Below are 20,985 nucleotides of genomic sequence, written 5' to 3'. Positions count from 1 at the left end.
ATTATTTTTATTCCTTATTCTTATTCTTCTAACCTCCTTATTTATTTGATAGACAAAAAACTAACCGTTAGATAAAGAGCGAACCCCGGTATTGGGCCCAGCGAATTCACATGTGTCTCGGATGGGACAATACTGCACATAAGATCAAGGACAATATTGCCCTCCAATGTCTTGATTATTACTTTCTCTAACATTTTCGAATCTTTTGATAAAAATATATATAAAAAGTACATCCTGAAATTTGTATTATTAAAAATTAGAGATATAGCCTAATCGAGTCGAATAGTAAGGGTCTCGAATTCGGACTCAGTTTATTATCCCTAAACTTGAGTTCAGCTTTGATTTAAACTTTAGTTCATAAGTTTAAATTTAACTTGTAATAAAATTAAATAGTTCGAATTCGACTCGAAAAAATTTAATTTTAAAATTAAATAACTATAATAATTAATAATATATTGTTATATTTATTATTTATATGATATTTAGTTATATATAGATAATAAAATAAATGAGTATGTTCGTGAGTCTCTAAACGAATATGTTCACGAGTCTTTAAACGAACTTGCTCATAAGTTCATGAATTCATGAACCAAATACTATTAAACTCGAATTCGATTTGATAATATTTATAATTTTGAAATTAAATTCCAGCTCAACTTATTAATTTAATCGAATAAATTTGAACGATTTTTTTTCGAACACCCTTCAAAATCGAGCTGACAACCATGAAATTTATTTTTTCCCCCTTTTTTTAATAATAAAATCTGCTTGGTGCTATTTTTCTCTAAATAAAATTTAAAAGGGTAATATTGGAAAATAAAAATAAATATAATCGAACGGCAAGGTTTAAAACCTGACGACATCTTCAAACAACCGCAAAAAAGAGGATCTTGGGAGGAGCGATTCGGTTTGAACTACAGAGTGGAAAGCGCAGCTCTCTCTCAGGGCGGCGAAGACGAAGACGAAGGAGAAAGAAGGAGAAGGTAGTGAAGGAGTTCCAAGGTCCTCTCCCTCTTCTCATGTTTCTATTTCATCTATTTTATCTCCTTTGCCATTTAGGATCGCCTTATTCATCTTGTTGTAGAAAGATTGAAGGGGGAAAGTTAGGGGAACGGTAGAGGAGAGATTTAGAGGTTTTTCTTCTTCTTTATTTTAAGTTTCTCATACAGATTGATGCTGCTAAGCTCTTTTTTCATTACCTCTCCTTTTCCACAATTTTACCCACCGGTTGCTCGTGCTGCAAGTCGTTTTTCTCTACTCTTCTTCTGTTCCTTTTTGTTAAAGTTTGCTTTTCAAGCGATTGTGATCTCGGTATCATATTGATCATGTTAGTCCGGCTTAAACTCCATGGAGTTCTATTGGTAAAATAGCTCACATTTAATTTATTTTTAGATTATTATGTTTGATGTAGGTAAGTTGGTCAATATGAGTGTGCAAACGGGCCAATCGCATTCGTGGTGGTTTGCTAGCCAAGACAGGCTCCGTAGTTCAGCACAATCTTCATGGCTGTCAATGTCGATTTCCAGTAAGATATATACTGCCTTTTCTATGTTATGGTTAGTGATTTGTATTGGGCGTATTGCTTTATTTATATTAAACTTTCATGATTCCATGAATATGACTACTTGTGCTATAATTGTTTGTCATTATTTGCAAGCATAGTTATGGTTTTTAGTGAATAGATGATGCAACAATGTTTAGTCTAATTATTCGAATACAGTAGCCGATTTAGTGGTTTCTCACATGAAACCATAAAGAATCAACATGCCTATGATTCACATAACTGATATTTTTGTTACCAGTAGAGTATCTTCACTTGGATGTGTATCTAGATTCGATTTATGGATTGATCACTACTTCTCAACTGTGAAATTTAGAGGAGAGGGCTACATCTCTGGGATGGAAGACTAATCTAGAAGGATGATGTTGTTGTCTGAAGTCGGTGAAGATGAACAACTGATGAGATGACTTGCGCGTTGACCGCAAGAAGACCTCAAATGGGAAGAGTCCAAAGCCACCAATGGGTTTGCCATGTCACAAAGTGACAAAGGAGAAGAAAACATTAGTAGACGGGCCAAGGATGGGTTCTCGACATAGTCACTTCTAAGGTTTAAAATTTCGATCCGTGCTAAGGTTTCAGTCTCAGACCGGAATGATAAAGTTTCGGTATCGTATCGTGTCGTGCCGATACAATTTCGATATTTTTTTATTTATATATAGTAATTATAAGATAAATATATTTATAATGTATAAAAAAATAAGTTGTATATTGATTTATTATAAATTATTAATTATTAAATAATTTAATATTATTAAAAAAATAATTAAAAATAATTTTATTTAAATATAATTGGTATATCAATAATTCAAATTAAAATGCAAGTATCTATAATAATAATAATAATAATAATAATAATAAGTATATAAATTAATACAAGATATTATTTTATATTAATAATAATTATATAAATTAACTATTTATTCATTTAATTAATTATTAATTAAATAATATATTTTAAATAGTAAAAAAATATCAAGTAAAAAAATTTAAAATACAAAAATACCAGAATATCAATATAATTTATTAGAATTTTTTTATTTTTTTAGAATTTTTAAAGAATTTTTTAAAATTTAAATGAAATTTAAAATAATAAAAATATATTAGAACATAAATAAGAATTATTATATTTTTTAAATTTTTAAATAAAATTTAAAACATTATTTTTCAAAATATTAATTAATAAAATTTATTAAATTTATTTTAATTTTAAATATATTTTTTATATATTTTATTAGAATAATTTAATTAGGGTTTATAGAAGCCTCTTCGAAATATCACATATCCTCCTTAGGAATTGTTTAAATTAATTAAATAAAATAAATAATTATTGAAAAGAAAAAAACCTGGTGGACGCAAGATCGCTCGCGATCATTGCCCGTGGGGGCGTCCGGCGACGCTGGAAGCGTCGTCGGACGCCTTCGGTGACATTGGAAGGGTTGCCGGAAGCGTCCGACGACACCGACAGGGTCATCGGATGCTTTTGACAACGTAGAAAGCCTCGCGCGCGACGCCTTTTGTGCCGAAGGCATTGCGGGACGCCGTTGGAGGCATCCCGTGTCTCCTCCGGCGCCGCCGAGACGGGGACGCCTCTGTGCCGGTTTCGGCCGCCCGACGGAACGGTAAAAACCATCCTTGCCGGGCGGCACGGAGCGACATTTCATACCTTGGTCACTCCAACGCTCAAGTTAGTTGGGAGGCTGAATAATGGTAATTGAAGAACAATCATGAGGAATAGTGGAAAACTCTCAGAGAGATCTATTGTGCGAAGAAAGGACCCCTTTTATAGTGTTGTTTTTTCCCCATGCCAGCATAACGATGCATATTGTTATAATAGGGTCAACCATACTGTCATACTGCTCTCCTGCCCAAATTGCACCGACCAGTTTTTGGATAGAGATAGTGGGAACACCCACTGTACTAACTGCATAGAGAATATTCCAGTGATTCTCTCACAATCGTTATCTTGCAATGATTATATTAATATAATATTGATACTTGGTTGGTGATTGTAGACATCTCTTAATTTTCTTTTTTCCTACATAAATTAGGTGGTAAAAGTTGCACATTTGTGACTTCTTATCTATATTGACTTTATGTAGAATAGCATATAAGAGCTCTATTGCTATAAGAATATCTGCAAGTGAACATGACCTTCAATTTGACATATTTTTGAAACAACGATTTTAATAAGAGAAAGTGAGTAGCAAACCTAGTTACTCTTGGTCATAGAATCTCCTCATCAATAAATTTCCTCATTAATCTATGAATTCAATAATAATTATAGAGAAATTTTATTAATGATTGACCTTTTTTCACTACCTTATTCATTATATTGTGTTTACCGATATTTGCCATCATCAAATTGATACAGTATGCTGTGCATGGAGTCCAAAATAGTGTTGGATACTTTTGATTCAATAACTCTCCATTCCTCTTAAAGTTGACATTATTATCTGTAACCACCTGCACTATATGTTGTGCTCCATCTCGAACTACATTATCCATCAAATGATATATGTAAAGTGCATCATGATAGTTTGGAGTTGCATCAATAAATTTATGAAATATCATCTTTCTATTGCAGAATAGCAGAAAGTTAATAATGCTCATTTGTGTAGGTCCTGTCGAGCCATTACCCATAACGTAACCTCATATAAGATACATTGCTTCATGCATGATAGGATTAAAGTCTTGATCTCCTCCACTTGTCATCTAAATACGAACCAACAATTTCATATGTAGTCGAAGGTTGAATACCAGGACCAAATTTTTTGGACATTGGACACCATGCTAGGGTAATATGTGTTGTTTGCTGCATTAGGGGTAATATGATTAAAATGAAAAATATAGCATTTGACCAATTGATTTCTTCTTCTCTCTTATATAGATATCATCAATTCTATTTTGTTTACGCCTTAGTCCCATAAAAGGGAAAAAAATGAGCAATATCACCTTGTATTAAAGTAATATGAACACCTGCACTTCTTCCCATCACTTCCACTAGCACCAGCTGAGCTACTTCCACTACCACCAACTATAGTACCACTATATCTCATACGTTACTCATATTCATATTGAATTTGAGAGGCACTGGGAGCTGCTAAAAATTCTTCGTCATTTGAACCTTCACCACAACCTTCAAATTCATCATAGATTAGTATTTAGAGCTTCGATTATCAAAGTTCATATTGTTACTATTGGTCAAGGTTTAAAATTTCAACCCGTGCCGAGGTTTCGGTCCTGGACCGGAACAATACGGTTTCAGTACCGTATCGTGTCGTGCCGATATAGTTTCAATATTTTTTAAATATAAAATATATTAATTAAAAACTAAAATATTTAACATAAATATTTAAAAAATAAACAAGATAAAAAATAATCTTTTAAAAAAGGAAAAGATATGAAAATAGATAAATAAATAAATAAATATTTTATTATAAATTTTAAATTTAAATAAATGGAATATAAAATTAATTAGATAATTTTATTAGGGTTTAATAAAGTCTCTTTAGATTACCTCTATTATAGTTAGGAGTTGATTAAAATAATTAACCTAAGTTTAATTTTAAAAAATCTGAAATCCGACACCACTCGTGAGCCAGCACGACTTTGGCATTGTCGCGGGGTTGCGCGACCAACCATGGCCGCGGGGATTGCATGACTCCTTCGGCGCGACCACGTTGATCGTGCGACCCCTTTGCAGTGACCGCAGGGTCGCACGATGCCTCCGCGATGGCAACGGAAGGGTTATTCGACCTCTCCGCTACTGTTGTAGGGTCGAGCGACCCCTCCGCTGTGACAACGGAATTGTACAACACGTCGCACCTGTCGTGGGTTTAGTGCCGGGGTCGTGCCCGTGCCAGTCGTCGAGCAGAACGAGACGTTTCGCCCGTTTCGACTGTTTCAGTACGACACTTTAAACCATGCTATTGGTCTACTCGATTTCCTAATTTACCTCTCTACAAATGGCAATGAGGTCATCCGTGTGGGGCGTCCGGGGTCAACGTATTACCTTTTGCAAAAATATATAATTACAATTTGCTGGTGGATATCCAGATATTTTTAAATGTCCAAAAGTTTCTTAAGAAGTTCATCATGCAATGAAAGATGAACTTGATGGCAACAAAGCATTAAAGTATAAACAACAACAACAATGTGAACTTTGTTAATCAAAGCTCTAAATACTAATCTATGATGAATTTGAAGGTTGTGGTGAACGTCCAAATGACGAAGAATTTTTAGAAGCTCTGAGTGCCTCTCAAACTCAATATGAATATAAGAAACGTATGAGATAGAGTGGTACTATGGTTGGTGGTAGTAGAAGTGGCTTAGCTGGTAAAGTGACTCAGCTACTGCAGCAACATTGGGAAGGAGTGCAAGTGTTCGTATTACTTCCACACTAGGTGATATTACTTTTTTTTTTTCCTTTTATGGGACTAAGACGTGTAATTGATATGATATTGATCCACTTGCATCCCAGACCAAGCTAGTAAACAAAATAGGATTGATGATGCCTATACAAGAGAGAAGAATAAATCAATTGGTCAAAGTATTACTATTTTTTATTTTAATCGTATACCCTCTAATGCAGCAAATAACACATACTAGCTTAGCATGGTGTTCAACATCTAAAATCTGGTTTTGGTAATCAACCTTCGATTGCATATGAAATTGTTGGTCTATATTTAGATGAACAAGTGGAAGAAATCAAGAATTGAATTCTATCATGATGTGTAATGGCTAGACAGACCTACACAGATGTGCATTATCAACTTTCTACTATACTGCAATAGAAAGGTGCTATTTTATAAATCTATTGATGCAACTATAAACTATCATGATGCACCTTACATATCGTTTAATGGATAGTGTAGTTTAAGAGATAGGTGCAGAACATATAATGCAGGTGGTTACAAATAATGGTGCCAACTTTAAGAGGGATGGAGAGTTATTAGATCAAAAGTATCCAACACTATTTTAGACTCCATGTGCAGCACACTATATCGATTTAATGATGGCAGATATCAGTAAACTTGATATAATGAAGGAGGTAGTGAAAAAATGTTAATCGTTAATAAAATTCCTCTATAATTATCATTGGATTCATGGATTAATGAGGAAATTTATTGATGGGGAGATTCTGCAGTCAGGAGTAACTAGGTTTGCCACTCACTTTCTTCTATTAAAATAGTTGTTTCATAAAAAAGTCAGATTGAAGGTCATGTTCACTCGAAGATATTCTTATAACAATAGAGCTCTTATACGTTGTTATACGTAAAGTTGATATGGATAAGAAGCCACAAATCGGCAATGTTTACCTCCTAATTTTTGAAGCAAAAGAGGAAATTAAGAGACCTCTATAATCACCAACCAAGATCAAGATTATATTAATATAATCATTGCAAGATAGGACAACCAAACGGGAAAGTATATTCATTTGACATGTGTATATTTTTTAATGATACATATTTTTTAAATATTGTTATTAATAATTATATATGTTTAATTATTTTAGGTTATTATCTCAATTCAGTATATGAAGGGGAGCCTTGGCGCAACGGTAAAGTTGTTGCTTTGTGACCAAAAAGTCACGAGTTCTAATCCTAGAAACAACCTTTTATAAAAAGTAGGGTAAGGTTGCGTACAATAGATCCTTCCTCGGGACCCCGCATAGCGAGAGCTTCGTGCACCGGGATGCCCTTTTGTTTATCTCAATTCAGTATATCAATATTGTTATAATCTTGGCACAAATGAAGATCTATTAGTGATCCTTAAAAATATAATATCAAGACTACAAACAAATAAAAAATTAGTTGCTGAGCCTATTAATGAAAATCGATTATTTCAGAGACATATAATTCTTTTAGCGATTTTTTACCATTGAGATATAAAATGGATGCAGGTAAATATAGTAAAAAATATTACTAATTATTGTTAAAAAATATAAATACTATTTTAATTTTATTCTTATTTATCTTACAACTGAGCGGTGGCTACAATATGGAGGATTAACTCTAAATTTGAAAAATATTGTACTACGAATTCTCTCACAAACAACGTCTTTAAGTGGTTGTGAAAGAAATTGGTCAAATTTTTCCCTCATTCATACAAAAGTACGAAATCGTCTCTCTTATTATCACTTGGAGAACATAATCTATGTTGATTATAATATGCATCTTCAACTAAGAGCAATAACAAAAGAGAAGGATAAACAACAGCTTGGTGATGTAGACCCATTTGATATTAGATTTATCCAAATTGAGAATGATCCAATGATGACTCAATTTCTTACCTAGCAGATTGAACAAATATAAGTTAGAGGAAATATCAGTGAGGAAGAAGATGATGATGAAGCTTTTGATCGAGAATTTCGGTTTTCTAGATCTCGGCCTAGACGTTCTCAAACATCCCAACCCCAAATCCAACCAAAGTCCATAGATAAAGGCAAAGGCGACAAAGGTAAAGCTAGTGCAATTTTTACTAAAGAGAATAAAAAGAAAACTCATACTTTGAAGAGAAGGGGTCAATTGATAATTAGTGAAAATCCACTTGATGCAATTCATGAGCAAGAACATGATGACACTGTAGTTCGACAAGAAGTTCGAAATGAGGATAGTGATATTGATAGCAATGCAAGTACTCATAGAAGTGATGATAGAGGTGATACATCCGGTGATTGTAAAACTTATATTTCCCCTTCTCCAACACTTGAACCATGGACATGTGAGAAAAATTACACATGCAACCCAAGATGATGATCATGGAGTTAGAACTATTTAATATCAACGGCAATATAAGAGGTGACAAATAAAAGGAAGCTCATAATTACTAAGATATGCAAAGAGTTTAGTTGAGATTGATTCTGATTGAAGTTGATCATACTCTCAACCTTCTTATTATAGCTCTCATGCATTATATGGTAATCCATTATATCAGAGTTTGAGGACATATGTTTATCCTTATCATGTGCCTATACCCGTTTTGATTCCCGTTGTGCCAGTTCAAATCCGACTAACAGTGGTGAATCAAGACATACTGATGGACATATGGAAAAATAAATATCAATATTGCTTTCATCTGATTCACGCCACTAATTTTGATATTAGTAAGGTAACATATTATGATGTATCAATATTAATTCGAGTTATTGATGGATCAATTTTCTTTAAAAGAAAATATATTTACTTGTTTTTGTAAAACAATATTAAGTTGGTCCATAATTGAGAACTTATATAAAATCAATATACAATTTTTTTTTTGCCACCATGGGTTAGCGCAGTTGGTACCTACATGAGTGTTTGCTCAAATAAGTCTTGCGGTTAATTTCTAATAGGTGCAAAATGCTTCGTTGGATGCCTGATCTCCCTCATGCAAAATGTCCTCTGTGATTTAACTGTCTGTATCTTGTCATGGGGCCGACGATATTGAGTTGTTTGAGGTGAGCGATATCACCTTTTGCTCCAATCTATACTTTATTTTTAAATTATACATAATAAACATATTTATCTAATAATGACTATATATAGAAATAAAAAAGTATCAAACCGTATCGACACAGCATGATATGATATTAAACCGTATCGATTCGGTTTGGGACCTAAACTTCGGTACTAGTCGAGATTTTGAACCTTGGTTGAATGATCTTTTTAAGATGTGATTGTCTTGCTATGGTGCTCATAGTGGAATAACAATCATCTTCAGAATGCTAGAATTGGACTTCCTCTGTTGGATTGTAGCACTCCAAATCTTATAGATTCTCGAACCTTTTGCGCCTTAGAATTGGACTTCCTCTGTTGGATTGTAGCACTCCAAATCTTACAGATTCTCGAACCTTTTGCGCCTTAGAATTGGACTTCCTCTGTTGGATTGTAGCACTCCAAATCTTACAGATTCTCGAACCTTTTGCGCCTTGGAACTCATTGAACTTATAAGAGAAGAAAGCTAGAATTCAACTAGGAGAGGAAAACATGAGTTTCTTCGATTATTGAAATGCAATATGGAAAGCTCTTTTATGGGGAGGACAACCAGTAGAAAAGTTAAATTTGAATAAAAGTAGGAAAAAAAACAATTTTAGTTTTCATAGAAAGATGAGACAGTTAATGGGGATTGCCTTCTTTGAGGTCATATAAAAAATTGACTATTTTAGTCAACAACACTAAAGAAATCCTTTTTTTTTTGCTTTGGTTTACTGTGTATTCAACGTGCTTTAAGGGCAATTCAAATGACTAGCTTGCGGACAACCATGAGCCTCGCTATACAGGTGATTGTAGGCCATTAGGTGTAAGAAATCACATGAATGCACATCTATAAGGCCTAGAGCCGCTTGCATGGCAGGGCTCATGAATACTCTCATAGTTGCCACTTGGACTAACCTTTTAAAGTGCATTGCATAGATTGTAACCAGAAGCTCTCAGAGTGCATTGCATTCGTTATAACATGAAGAAGATCACTCTTTGATTTCTCTAGTGTTGTTGACTATGATCTTAAAGAATGCAGATCTCATTTGATATCTCATACTTTATTGAAATTCATTTTTTGTTTACTTGCGTTCAAATTTGTTTTTTCTACTAGTGTCCCTTGATCTGCCTCACAATCCCTAGAAATGCAATTTAGAGGGTTGCATTTCAATCATCCAAGAAACTCAATCATTCCTCTTCTTTTGAGTCCTAGCTTGTAAGCGAGTTTCAGGCGTATAAGGCTCAGCCCATTGGATTTAGAGTGCTATGAGCATGATTGTCATTCTACTGTGAGCATTGTTGTAGGGTAATTTCATCTCAAAGAGAGAGACCAACTATGGCATCAACTAGACGAATCCCTATTCAATCCTCTCGAATCTCCTTTGCCTTTGTGATGTATAAACGTGCTAATAATTGTTTACAAATAGCTTTTTCCAGTAAACTTTACATACTGCTTGAGGTGTAAAGATTTCGCTACTCCACATCTTATGTGTAGATAAAATATTTGTTTCAAACTCTTTATTTTACTAACATGTGGATAAACTATGAGATCAATATACTCAGTACATGCATATTTTGTTGCATATATTCAAATTGATTGGTAGTGGAGGCATCAGTGTCTATTAGTATGAACATTTGTAATATAAACAAATTTCTTTCTCTCATACTGTTTATAATTCTGTGTGTAGGATAAATGTTTGATACATAAGATTTGCAAGAATCACACCGCCATAGTTTTGATTTTGATAGCTTACTTCCTTACCTAATACCGCGCTGTGTGTGTTTTCAGAAAGGATTTATTGCTTGAAAAGTTAGTTTCATTCAGTCTTCAAACTAAATAATGAAAAAAAGAAAACTGTTGTTTTTCAAAATTAACACTAAAGTAGGAAAGAAAAATGGAAATGTGTTTGGTCATGCAAAGTTGTCATTACAATTTGGCTCAATTTATGCTTCTTTCTTAAGCAGAATTGGAAGAGAAAACCAGGCAGATGCTAAACCTTATAGAGGAGGATGCTGATTCGTTTGCTAAACGTGCGGAGATGTACTACAAGAAGAGGCCTCAGCTCGTGAACATGATCGAAGATTTCTACCGAACCCATCGCTCATTGGCTGAGCAATATGATCAACTAAAGTCCAGATCTGGGGCGCGTCGTTCAATACCAGTTTGCCCATCTCACTTCCACAGAAGCTGGCCGCAGAGCATGAGCAGCAGTGAAACAGAGGAGATATCCAAATGTTCAACACACTCATTTGATTCAGAGGACTCAGAAATTGATGATCCCGAAGGAGAAATTGTAGCAGAGACGAAGTTAAGAACGACGCCAGATGAAGGGAGTAACGGCCATTTGGTGAAACTGAAACAAGAACTGGAAAGATTCAAAGCGGAGAATGCTAAACTTAAGGTTGAAATAGCAGGGAAAAATGAAGAGAAGAGGGAGGTCATCAGACAGCTTACTTTGTCTTTGGATATGCTGAAGGAGGAGAACGTTACCTTGCGGAAATGCCTCAAGGACCTAGAGAGAAAGAGTGGCTTCTTTGAACTTAAAAAGCTGACCAAGGATATGTTCTCTGGAAAGCTGTTTCGTGGGAAATCAAAGAATCAAACTACAATTGAAAGTTTGATGAACTAAAAAAAATCAATTGAATCTTTCATTAAACTAATTTAGAGATATGTTTTTCTTTTAAAAAAAAATAAGATAATAAAATGTGAGACAAAATGAAATGATCTCTTTTTATTAATGAAACCAGTTCACAGCCTGAGGATTTATCACTACGGTGAAAGTTTTAAGCGTTTAGATGTAGTGAATCCTCCATCCACCACGAGATTATGGCCGCTGATGTACTTAGCTTCATCCGAAGCCAAGAACGTCGCCGCCTTCGCCACGTCTTCCACCTCGCACTTCGTCCCTGCCAACTCCGCGGAGGACAGCTCGATCATCTCCACCGCCCGCTGCTCTTCCATATCCGGGAAGATTTCTCTGATCGCTTTGATACCGAATGGCGTCGGCAGCCCGACCGGCGAGATGCAATTCACCCTTATCCCGTGGTTGCTCAGCTCCGCCGCGGATAACCGCACTGCAGCCGCCACCGCCGCCTTCGACAGCGAATAGGTGAGCGGCGCCAGCCCGCCGACCAACCCGGTGATGCTCGCCGTGCAGAGGATGCTCCCGGCGCGGCGCGGGACCATCACCCGCGCCGCGTGCTTGATCCCCGCCACCACTGACCGGACGTTGACGGCCATGACGCGGTCGAACTCGGTGAGGTCGACGTCGGTGACGGCGAAGGTCATGGGTCCACAAATGCCGGCGTTGTTGTACATGATGTCCAGGCGGCCGTGCTTGGCGACCGCGAGGTCGACGACGGCAGCGACTTGGGGCTCCTGGGTGACGTCGCAGGGGACGAAGGTGGCGCCGGGGCCGAGCTCGGCGGCAACATACTTGCCGAGCTCGTGCTGGATGTCTGCGAGGACGACCTGTGCGCCGTGGTGGATGAACTCCGCGGCTGTTGCCTTTCCGACGCCGCTAGCGGCGCCGGTGATGATCGCGACTTTGCCGGCTAGCCTGCAATCAATCGAACATTTCTAAGATCATTTATATATAACGGTAAATTTCATTTTTTGCCCCACCGATCGAATCTTGATTCCTGGTTTGCACACGCTAAGTCAATCTGTACGCTACACCTTAAACTTAAAAAAAAACAATTGCCCACGTTGAGCTCACGATTGATAAATAAATACCAACTTTCGTCTCTTTCTTCTGACAACATAAAAATAAACAACGAAAATGATCCCAGAAACTTGATTTGGGCGAGGAAAAAACGTAGGGCAGAAAACAGAAACATAATTCTGTAAATGAATCCTAAAGTACTGACCTCGCAGGAGTCGAGTGAGTGGAGAATTGCTGCTGCTGCGTTCTAATTCCAGTCCTGATCGCCAATCCCCTCTTAACTCTGCAATTAAACAAAACCTGTAAGGAAGAGAAGATGGGAGAAGTGAAGAAACAAAAGACTAAGCAGGCAGAGCGGCGTACCTCAAAGCCATTCCGAGCATGGTTTCTTTCAACTACTCTTCCTCTTCTTCTATTTCTCTCTGTGAGATGAGAGGAAGGTGAGCGGAGGAGCAAGCTGCAGCGGAGGATCTTCATTTTAAGCTGACTTGAGTAGCTGAACATTTGATAATTTTAAAACTATGTGGATGTTTTAAGAAGATGTGCAAGCTTTGAAGGGTAAAATGAAAAGTATCCCTTGAATTGAGAATATTTTGAACTTCAGGGGTAAAACTATAACTTGGAAAGCAAAGCACTATTAACCCTAACTAAAGTCGATATAGTTAGGTCATCGGAGCTGTCTCTCTTCTTCGAAATGGCGGCTATGCGGGATGCTCTCCTGAGGCACCTTCGGGTGAGAGTGGGTTCTCCGTTTCTGGCGCCTGCGGAAGCCATCAACTCCGCGCGCATCCTGCGCCGCCGCTTCTCTGAAGGCGCCGCCGCCACCTTCCTTGATAAGTCAGAGGTTGCTGAACGAACCATAACCGTCGTTAAGAACTTCCAAAAGGTCGATCCCTCCAAGGTAAGTGCCCAATCCTCATTCTGGTTATGTTTGATTGAATCTCTAACTCTTATCGTTCGATGGTCATCGAGGGTTTAGCCGTTTCGAGAATTAGATTCGGATTGTACGTTTTTGTGATTTTTTATATGACGATGTGATCTTATCCGGCGTCTGTTGAGGATGGGCGAATTTGACGATAATTGACAACAGTGTGGCATGCCAATTTTCTTGCTTTGGTCGCTAATTGTACTCAATGAGATGGCAATGTATTGGGGTGCTATTAATGGAACTGGGATGTGAATGTTTATTCTGAGCCTGGATTAATTTTCTGCAATTCCTTCAATCATTATCATTTTTTGAAACTCTAACCATTGTTATTAGTCAATGACATATTAACACTAACGGCGTTGGAGCAACATGAATTCTCAAATTTCGAACTTCCAATTATGATAGTCCTAAAGCTAGAAACAAATAATAATTGAGTTCGTTCTGAGGGTTAGGGACTATTTGTCAATTAAACAAGAAAGACTACAAAATGACATACAAATTGAGTATCAAGGTTATGCAATTATACAAAAAACATTTTAACTAAATAATAAGTACATACACTCTGAAGGTCGGAGATGCTGGAGCTCCATTCACGTAGTTAGGAGACTATTGACCATAAAAGTTCGTCCCTTTATTTCAAGTTTCCTTTTGCTTCTTCATTAATGCAGTTTCAACTGAAATGATTTATAAACATAATGTATTAGACCGAGTGCAAATTATCTTCTTTATTTTTTCTTTTCTTCTTTTTCCCTTTATAAGCTGTCTCAGTGTGGTGCCAATCCAAATGGCTTGTGCCCAACCCCAGATACACTTGGTTGAAGGTTCTTGTACGATGCACTTGAGATGCCCAAGCCTTGGCTTGGCTTGCATTATTTTGCCTTGATACCTAGATGAGATTGAGTGACCAGTCACATCATTAACATGAGAACCATAGGTGTCTCATTTTGAGGCCCTATTGGATCATGAGGTTATGAGCGCAATGGTTCCTGTTTAGATGAAGTGAGGCCTCACTCTACTAATCAACATGAGGTGATGGAATTTGCACACAAATATTGACTTACTAGAAAAATTTGCACCCCTCAAGTCTTGATGCCTTGGAACTCTTTAAACACATCAACTAAAGAAATTCCTTCTAAATACTCCATTCCTGTTTAGATGAAGTGAGGCCTCACTCTACTAATCAACATGAGGTGATGGAATTTGCACACAAATATTGACTTACTAGTAAAAGTTTGCACTTTCAGAAACTTTAAACACATCAACTAAAGAAATTCCTTCTAAATACTCCATTCCTGTTTAGATGAAGTGAGGCCTCACTCTACTAATCAACATGAGGTGATGGAATTTGCACACAAATATTGACTTACTAGTAAAAGTTTGCACCTCTCAAGTCTTGATGCCTTGGAACTCTTTTAACACATCAACTAAAGAAATTCCTTCTAAATACTCCATTCCATTCCCTTCTGTGGTTCTGGTCATTTCCATTTCCAGCTTGATATGTAAGTAACTCAGTTAAACTGTCAAAAGTTTCCTATATGGCTTTTGAGAGATAGCAGTTCCCATGATTTATAAGAGAATGGATTATTCAATCATACTTGAGAATACATTTTGAGCTAATTTATTTTTCCAAAGCAATTGTTTTTATTTATTTAGTGGTTAAACTTGAGTGGCAATACTTATCTCATGCATACCTTATGTTATAGAGTGGAAACACATTAACTTTGATGGGCACAACCACTTGTTATGTGTAATATTCCATGGCTCATGTGTATTTCGTGCATGTGATCCTTCCCCTCCCTTTCTGCATCCATCTTCTATATTTCAATCAAGTAGAACAAGCCTATGAGCTTATGGTTGGTTTCACTCTATCATCTAAAGTAATTCCTCCTCTTTGGAGGCATTGCATCAGAGCCTCACTTGTAACAACAGGCCTAATACACCACATGAATTTTTAAGTGTTCTTTTTCCTTGCATGAATTGCTTCATATTTCTAAGTGTTCATTCATACCAAGTTTGAATAGGTTAGATATAATCATGTGCTATGGAAAACTTCTTGTGTAAGGTTCACAGATAACATACTTGTACTCAGAAGATTAGTTTGACCCTGGGTTTATTAATAAATATTTGGGATGTGGAAAGCTAAAAGCTTCATGGCTTTTGTGATTATAATAAAATTGTCAAAATCTTCCCTGGATAATTGGGGAAGTCAGTCAATGATGGAAAATGGATGTAAGTTACAGGTGGTTACAATTCACTGTAGGAATGTCAGTGAGTCTCTTTCTCCTGTGAATATTGCACCCTTTAAACTACACTCTTACATATGATTTCATGGTGAGTTAATGCATCTTAGATTACAATAAATTTATCTCATGTCTATTTTGATGATAAATAAGAGATTAGCATTGTGATGAGGTTAATTCTTGAAGTGTCCAACGTGTAATATTTAAAGATTGGGTGGTGTGAGAATGTACATATTTTTTTTCTTTCAAAAGGCATTCTAAAGATAAAAATATTTACATATTTGAGTGTTTGAGTATGTGGTAGCTAAACTGAGCTAAAAAAACTATAAATTTAACACAGGTGATAGTAATGTCCATTTAAGAAAGAAGAATGAGGAGAAGAATGTATACCAAATTACAGAAGCTCTGTGAGGAAATGAAGATATCTTGGTAATATTAGATCTACAGAGGTTTAGATTTGATGTCAAAAAATTAAGATAGAAAATATATTTCTGAACTGTGAGAACTCTACAATAAAATATATTTAGAGATTCAAAATTATTACTAGTTTAGGAATCATATATATGTTTACAATATTAGTCTGACGAGGTTAAAGGAAGCTTTGAAAATGAAGGTATGTAAAAGTGTTGGTCTAGATGACATTGCTATTGAAGTTTAGATCATGATATATATTGAGTCAAACAGGGTCAGGTTGAGTTATTACAATCATCATAATGCATAGTTCATTCTCGTTCATAGATTATGTGTACCTTGACGATAGTGAGTGAGAAAAAATATGATGGTTTAAACTTGTTGAAAGATGACTAATATTTTACAATTAGACTACTATATTACTAAAATTGAAGGTGTGAGAGGCCAAAGGAGACCAAAGAGAAATTGATTTAAATAATCTTAGATGTTATTTGTGATATGCCTATAAAGTTCATTAATGAAATAAGGTTCATGTTGCAGATCCCAAATAGTTGGGACCCCCTTATTGTTAGATTCTAAAGTAAAATTTGATGCATAAGATATAACACTCATGGATGTGTTGCAAAAAGGGTTTTGAGCCGATGTCTTATATGCAGTATATTGAATTGTGCATACTCACCTGTGAATAGTGTCATTTCTTTAGTATCTTCAATTTTCTTTATCTTTTTTTTTTTCTGTAGGAATTATCACAAAGCTTACTAATAAGTTCAGGTACATGCAAAGAAAATTTTAAAACTGACCCAATATTCAAAACGAAATGATGTTTCTGGTTTCAGAGAATGCTAAGACAGTATATATATCATTTGAATGTAGATCCGTGATTTAGTGGAAAAAATAAGAATTGATTTTTTCCATAATCTAGCATATTGTCAATGCAAGGGATAGAGGCTGGCCAAAGAAATTATTAGTTGTAAAAAAATAATTTAAACAATTTATGCATACAACAACTCAATGGAGAGATCAAATTTGTGTACTTGACCCCAAATGCTTGGGATAGACAAGGGTTCGATGTTGAATCTAGCGCATCATCTTTTTAAATTTTTCCAGCAATCGTTTTTGTTCCACAAAAGTCATTTCATAGCTGATACAATGTACCTCTCTGTTTGGTAGTATGTTGTCTAGCTGAAATTCATGATTTATTTTCTTATTCCAATTTGTCAAATGATGAATGCATGCCTGTGACCTTCACTACAAATGTTGTAAGTGCCTATGCTTATGTATGTTCTTTCCTGGTCTTTGTAGGTCACACCAAATGCTCATTTCCAAAAGGATCTTGGGCTCGACAGTTTGGACACTGTTGAGGTTTTGATGGCTCTGGAAGAAGAATTCGGGTGTGAGATTCCTGATAATGAAGCAGATAAGATTGATTCGATTAATGTTGCTGTGGACCTCATTGCCTCACACCCCAAAGCAAAATGAGATACCCCAAAGACGAAATTTCTTGTGTTTGTTAGTATCATCAGATAAGATAGATGCAAGCCTCGATGTATTCAGAAGGTTGAGTTATGAATTGTTTTTCGTCCTGTTAAACACGCGTTGCAACTAGCAAGGTGCTTTTGTTTCCTTGATTGTTTGAAAGATGGAATAATTTTGTATTTCGTCCTCACTGAACGTTTGTAGAACTGCACTAGATTCGAAGACTGTCTTGGAACAGCTGCTCATTCTTCTACATTTGGAAGTTCACTCTCTTTGGACTACATTCTTCTATGCGTTCTTTATAGTACTAGCAATATGTCTTCGCTTGTCAAAATTTGATATAAATTTTCAAATTTTTTCATCTGTGTTTGAGATCGTACTATTAACGATTTTAATTTGGTGTTCTATATGGGTTCAGAATTTGGATAACAAAGTGTAGAATGTAGTAAACAATGTAAGCTCATATTGTCATTTGCCAAAACTTGGCTTGGCGTTTATTATAGATCATTACACTAAGCTCCAACACTCGATCACGATGGCTATGCGACGACCCAAATTCCAAAACCAAATGGCATATTTATCCTGCCAAGAGCAGAAGATTCCAAGGTTCACAAGAGTATTTCAGGAGATATGGGCAGAGTGAGAGAGAGAGTATGCTGAGAGTATTCAGTATCCATATATCTGTCCTCTGCTCGCTACGTCTGAATCCCTTCACATGTTAAGCAAAAGCCACATCACTGCACTGCACTGCACATGGAATCAGTTGCTGGTTGATCTTTGTAGAGTAGTGTGCCATTGCAAGCCAGTTAAAATGGAACTGCACCTTATCGTTTCCCTTTGTCGTCAGTACTAACAACCCATGACAACCAAAGCTAAACACTCTTCTCTGCATAGCATGCTGTTTTTTCTGGTCGTCCATGGTCAGATCCACCTCTCCTCCTCCCTCAATGATTCAAAACTACATTTCTGTGTTTGAACACAATCCACACTGAATTAAACTAGAACAAAACAATGATTTCTTATGGTGTACGCCAAGATATCTCCAGCTCCAATTACGCAACCTGGAAATCCACTCGCCCCAACTCTACAGCCAATCAAATTCCCCTGGTAATCACGTATCACTTCTTAATGGCTAATCTCAGGCAGGAATATATCATCATCGTTGTTTTTGAGTTGCAGTATGGAGCCATTACTGGATGAAAGTTTATCAAGGATGCTGTAATTTTTGATGATCGAGTGCTTCTCTTCCCTTCTCTATTCATCATGCAGACAAAGCCATGCAATGTGAGAACATGCTCCAGTGGGCACTAACTAAATAACATCGTTAAACACTTTTTCATAATTTAATCATTACACTAATAGAGTTTGTCATGGTTAATAAATAACGATCGAATTTTTAACAATGATCATCACACGAACTCATAATTTATAAGCATTTCACTATGCTTAGCCGCCATCACATTAAATTAAACCACAATGATTGCGTTTCAAAATACTGACCGATTGTATATGTCGTCCCACGTGGAGGCGGCTTAATTACGGAAATTACACGACGACGAATAATGACAAAGAAAACCAATAAAAGAAAATTCGATTAAAACTGATCCGTCCATTTCGACCCTCCCTCGTCACTGGCCGTCCATCATGCGCACGAAGTCCTCGAAGCCCACAAAGCCATCGCCGTCGGCGTCAACGCCGCCGATCATGCTCCGGCAGTCCTCGAGCGTGCACTCGCCGCCCCCGAGCGACCCGAGCACGCCGAGCAGCTCCTCCGCCGAGATCTTCCCGTCGCCGTCGGCGTCGAAGACGGCGAAGGCGTCGCGGAGCTCAGATCCGCCGCCGGCGAGGCGGAGGCCGCCGGCGGCCTCGAGCGCGGCGAACTCGTCGAGGCTGATGCAGCCGTCGCCGTCGCGGTCGACGTCGGCGACCATGCGGGCGACCTCGTCGGCCGAGGGCGGATCGAGAACGAGGCGGTGGAGGCAGGCCTCGAGCTCGGGCTGGGTGATCTTCCCGTCGCCGTCGAGGTCGAAGACGCCGAAGAGGTCTCGCAGGGAGAGGAAGGGCGGCGGCCGAGATGGCCTGAGTAGAACAGACGTGGGCGTGGCTGCCGGTGCCCGGTCGGCGAAGTCTTGGGAAGAAGAAGAGGAGGAAACTGAAGCAAAAGAAGTGGAGCGATTACTGTTGTTGTTGTTCTTCTTCTTCTTCCTCCTCCTCTGTTCCTTGTTCTTGGAGTTGCACTGTAAGGAGACAAACAGAGAATCCACGCTCAGCTTCATAGTGGAGAATATTATCGAGGAGGCCGACGAAGAAGCAAGGAAGGCGGCGAGAAAGAGGAAGAGGGAGAAGGAGAATTAAAGCGAGGAAGAAATGACGAAGAGGTTCGAGGAAGCTTCGTGGAAGTGGGAGGAGGAGAGCAAAAGGATTTGTACGATTTATTTTTAATGCCGTCGACGTGGAAAGATTTTGACTAGTTGAATTATTTAATTTCTATAAGACAAAAATAATAATAATAATAATAATAATAATTATTATTATTATTATTATTATTATTATAAATCAAAATACTCCTACTTATAAATGACTAACATAAAAATTTTTCATAATTTATGTGTCTGTTACCGAGTCGTTTAAGTTGATTGATATCTTTTGCTCCAATAAATAAGGAATATATGACCCTAAGTTACGGTATAATGGTTAGTTCAGAGAGCTTCACTTGCAAGATAAATAAAATATGTAACGGGGGATTAATAAAAAATAACTGAAAAAAAGACGGTCTAGTTGTCAAAATCATCCCTAAGAGCACTCTTCATTTTTTTTAAGTTAAAATAATACTCCTATTTTGAAAATGTTCTAATAAAATTAAATTATTTTTTAATTTAAATTTAAAAATAATATAGAGAGTATTTTTATAATATTTTTTTTATCAAATTTTGTTGAAAATGAGTGAATGGAGAAGAGAGTGAAGAAGAAAGAAGCTCCATTCTGAAGAAGATTTTAGTCCCATATTGGAAGTTTCAAGGCTTGATGGTTGGTTTATATTGTTTCACAAGCATGTGTGTTGTGAACAAATAAATGAGTGGAAGCTTTCTCTTGTGTGTGGATGCATAGGGAGGGTGCAAATCTAGGGCCCGGATTGCACTGAACCAAGTTTGCTTGTGTGCGAGCACGACCTATGCACACCCAAATAAATTAACCGACATTTTGCCACTTGGATTATTCTTTTTTCATTAACGCTTAAATAAGAAAC

The 20,985-nt window shown here is 36.8% G+C and overlaps 4 protein-coding genes across 4 annotated transcripts; 2 read left to right on the top strand and 2 right to left on the bottom strand.

Moving 5' to 3' along the window:
* The first annotated feature begins 881 nt into the window (after positions 1-881).
* On the top strand, positions 882-11,648 carry LOC122050386 (protein NETWORKED 3C-like). Its single transcript, XM_042611293.1, has 3 exons — positions 882-1,002; positions 1,412-1,525; positions 10,984-11,648. The coding sequence occupies exons 2-3, from the start codon at positions 1,426-1,428 to the stop codon at positions 11,646-11,648; spliced, it is 765 nt and encodes a 254-aa protein (XP_042467227.1). The 5' UTR covers positions 882-1,002; positions 1,412-1,425.
* A 77-nt stretch (positions 11,649-11,725) lies between these two features.
* LOC122051831 (momilactone A synthase-like) lies at positions 11,726-13,194 on the bottom strand. Its single transcript, XM_042613128.1, has 3 exons — positions 13,047-13,194; positions 12,889-12,966; positions 11,726-12,578 (listed from the first exon to the last, which is right to left on the bottom strand). Exons 1-3 carry the CDS (start codon positions 13,064-13,066, stop codon positions 11,789-11,791), a joined length of 888 nt encoding a protein of 295 aa, XP_042469062.1. The 5' UTR covers positions 13,067-13,194; the 3' UTR covers positions 11,726-11,788.
* A 139-nt stretch (positions 13,195-13,333) lies between these two features.
* Positions 13,334-17,991, top strand: LOC122051832 (acyl carrier protein 2, mitochondrial-like). Its single transcript, XM_042613130.1, has 2 exons — positions 13,334-13,584; positions 17,565-17,991. The coding sequence occupies exons 1-2, from the start codon at positions 13,378-13,380 to the stop codon at positions 17,739-17,741; spliced, it is 384 nt and encodes a 127-aa protein (XP_042469064.1). The 5' UTR covers positions 13,334-13,377; the 3' UTR covers positions 17,742-17,991.
* A 1,140-nt stretch (positions 17,992-19,131) lies between these two features.
* LOC122051830 (probable calcium-binding protein CML18) lies at positions 19,132-20,127 on the bottom strand. The gene has a single exon (XM_042613127.1). The coding sequence runs from the start codon at positions 20,012-20,014 to the stop codon at positions 19,367-19,369; it is 648 nt and encodes a 215-aa protein (XP_042469061.1). The 5' UTR covers positions 20,015-20,127; the 3' UTR covers positions 19,132-19,366.
* Between the last annotated feature and the right edge of the window lie 858 nt (positions 20,128-20,985).

Source organism: Zingiber officinale, chromosome 3A, assembly GCF_018446385.1.
Source record: "Zingiber officinale cultivar Zhangliang chromosome 3A, Zo_v1.1, whole genome shotgun sequence".
NCBI lineage: Eukaryota > Viridiplantae > Streptophyta > Magnoliopsida > Zingiberales > Zingiberaceae > Zingiber > Zingiber officinale.
The sequence above is the reverse complement of the archived record's forward strand: the minus strand, read 5'-3'. Positions and strand labels throughout refer to the sequence as shown.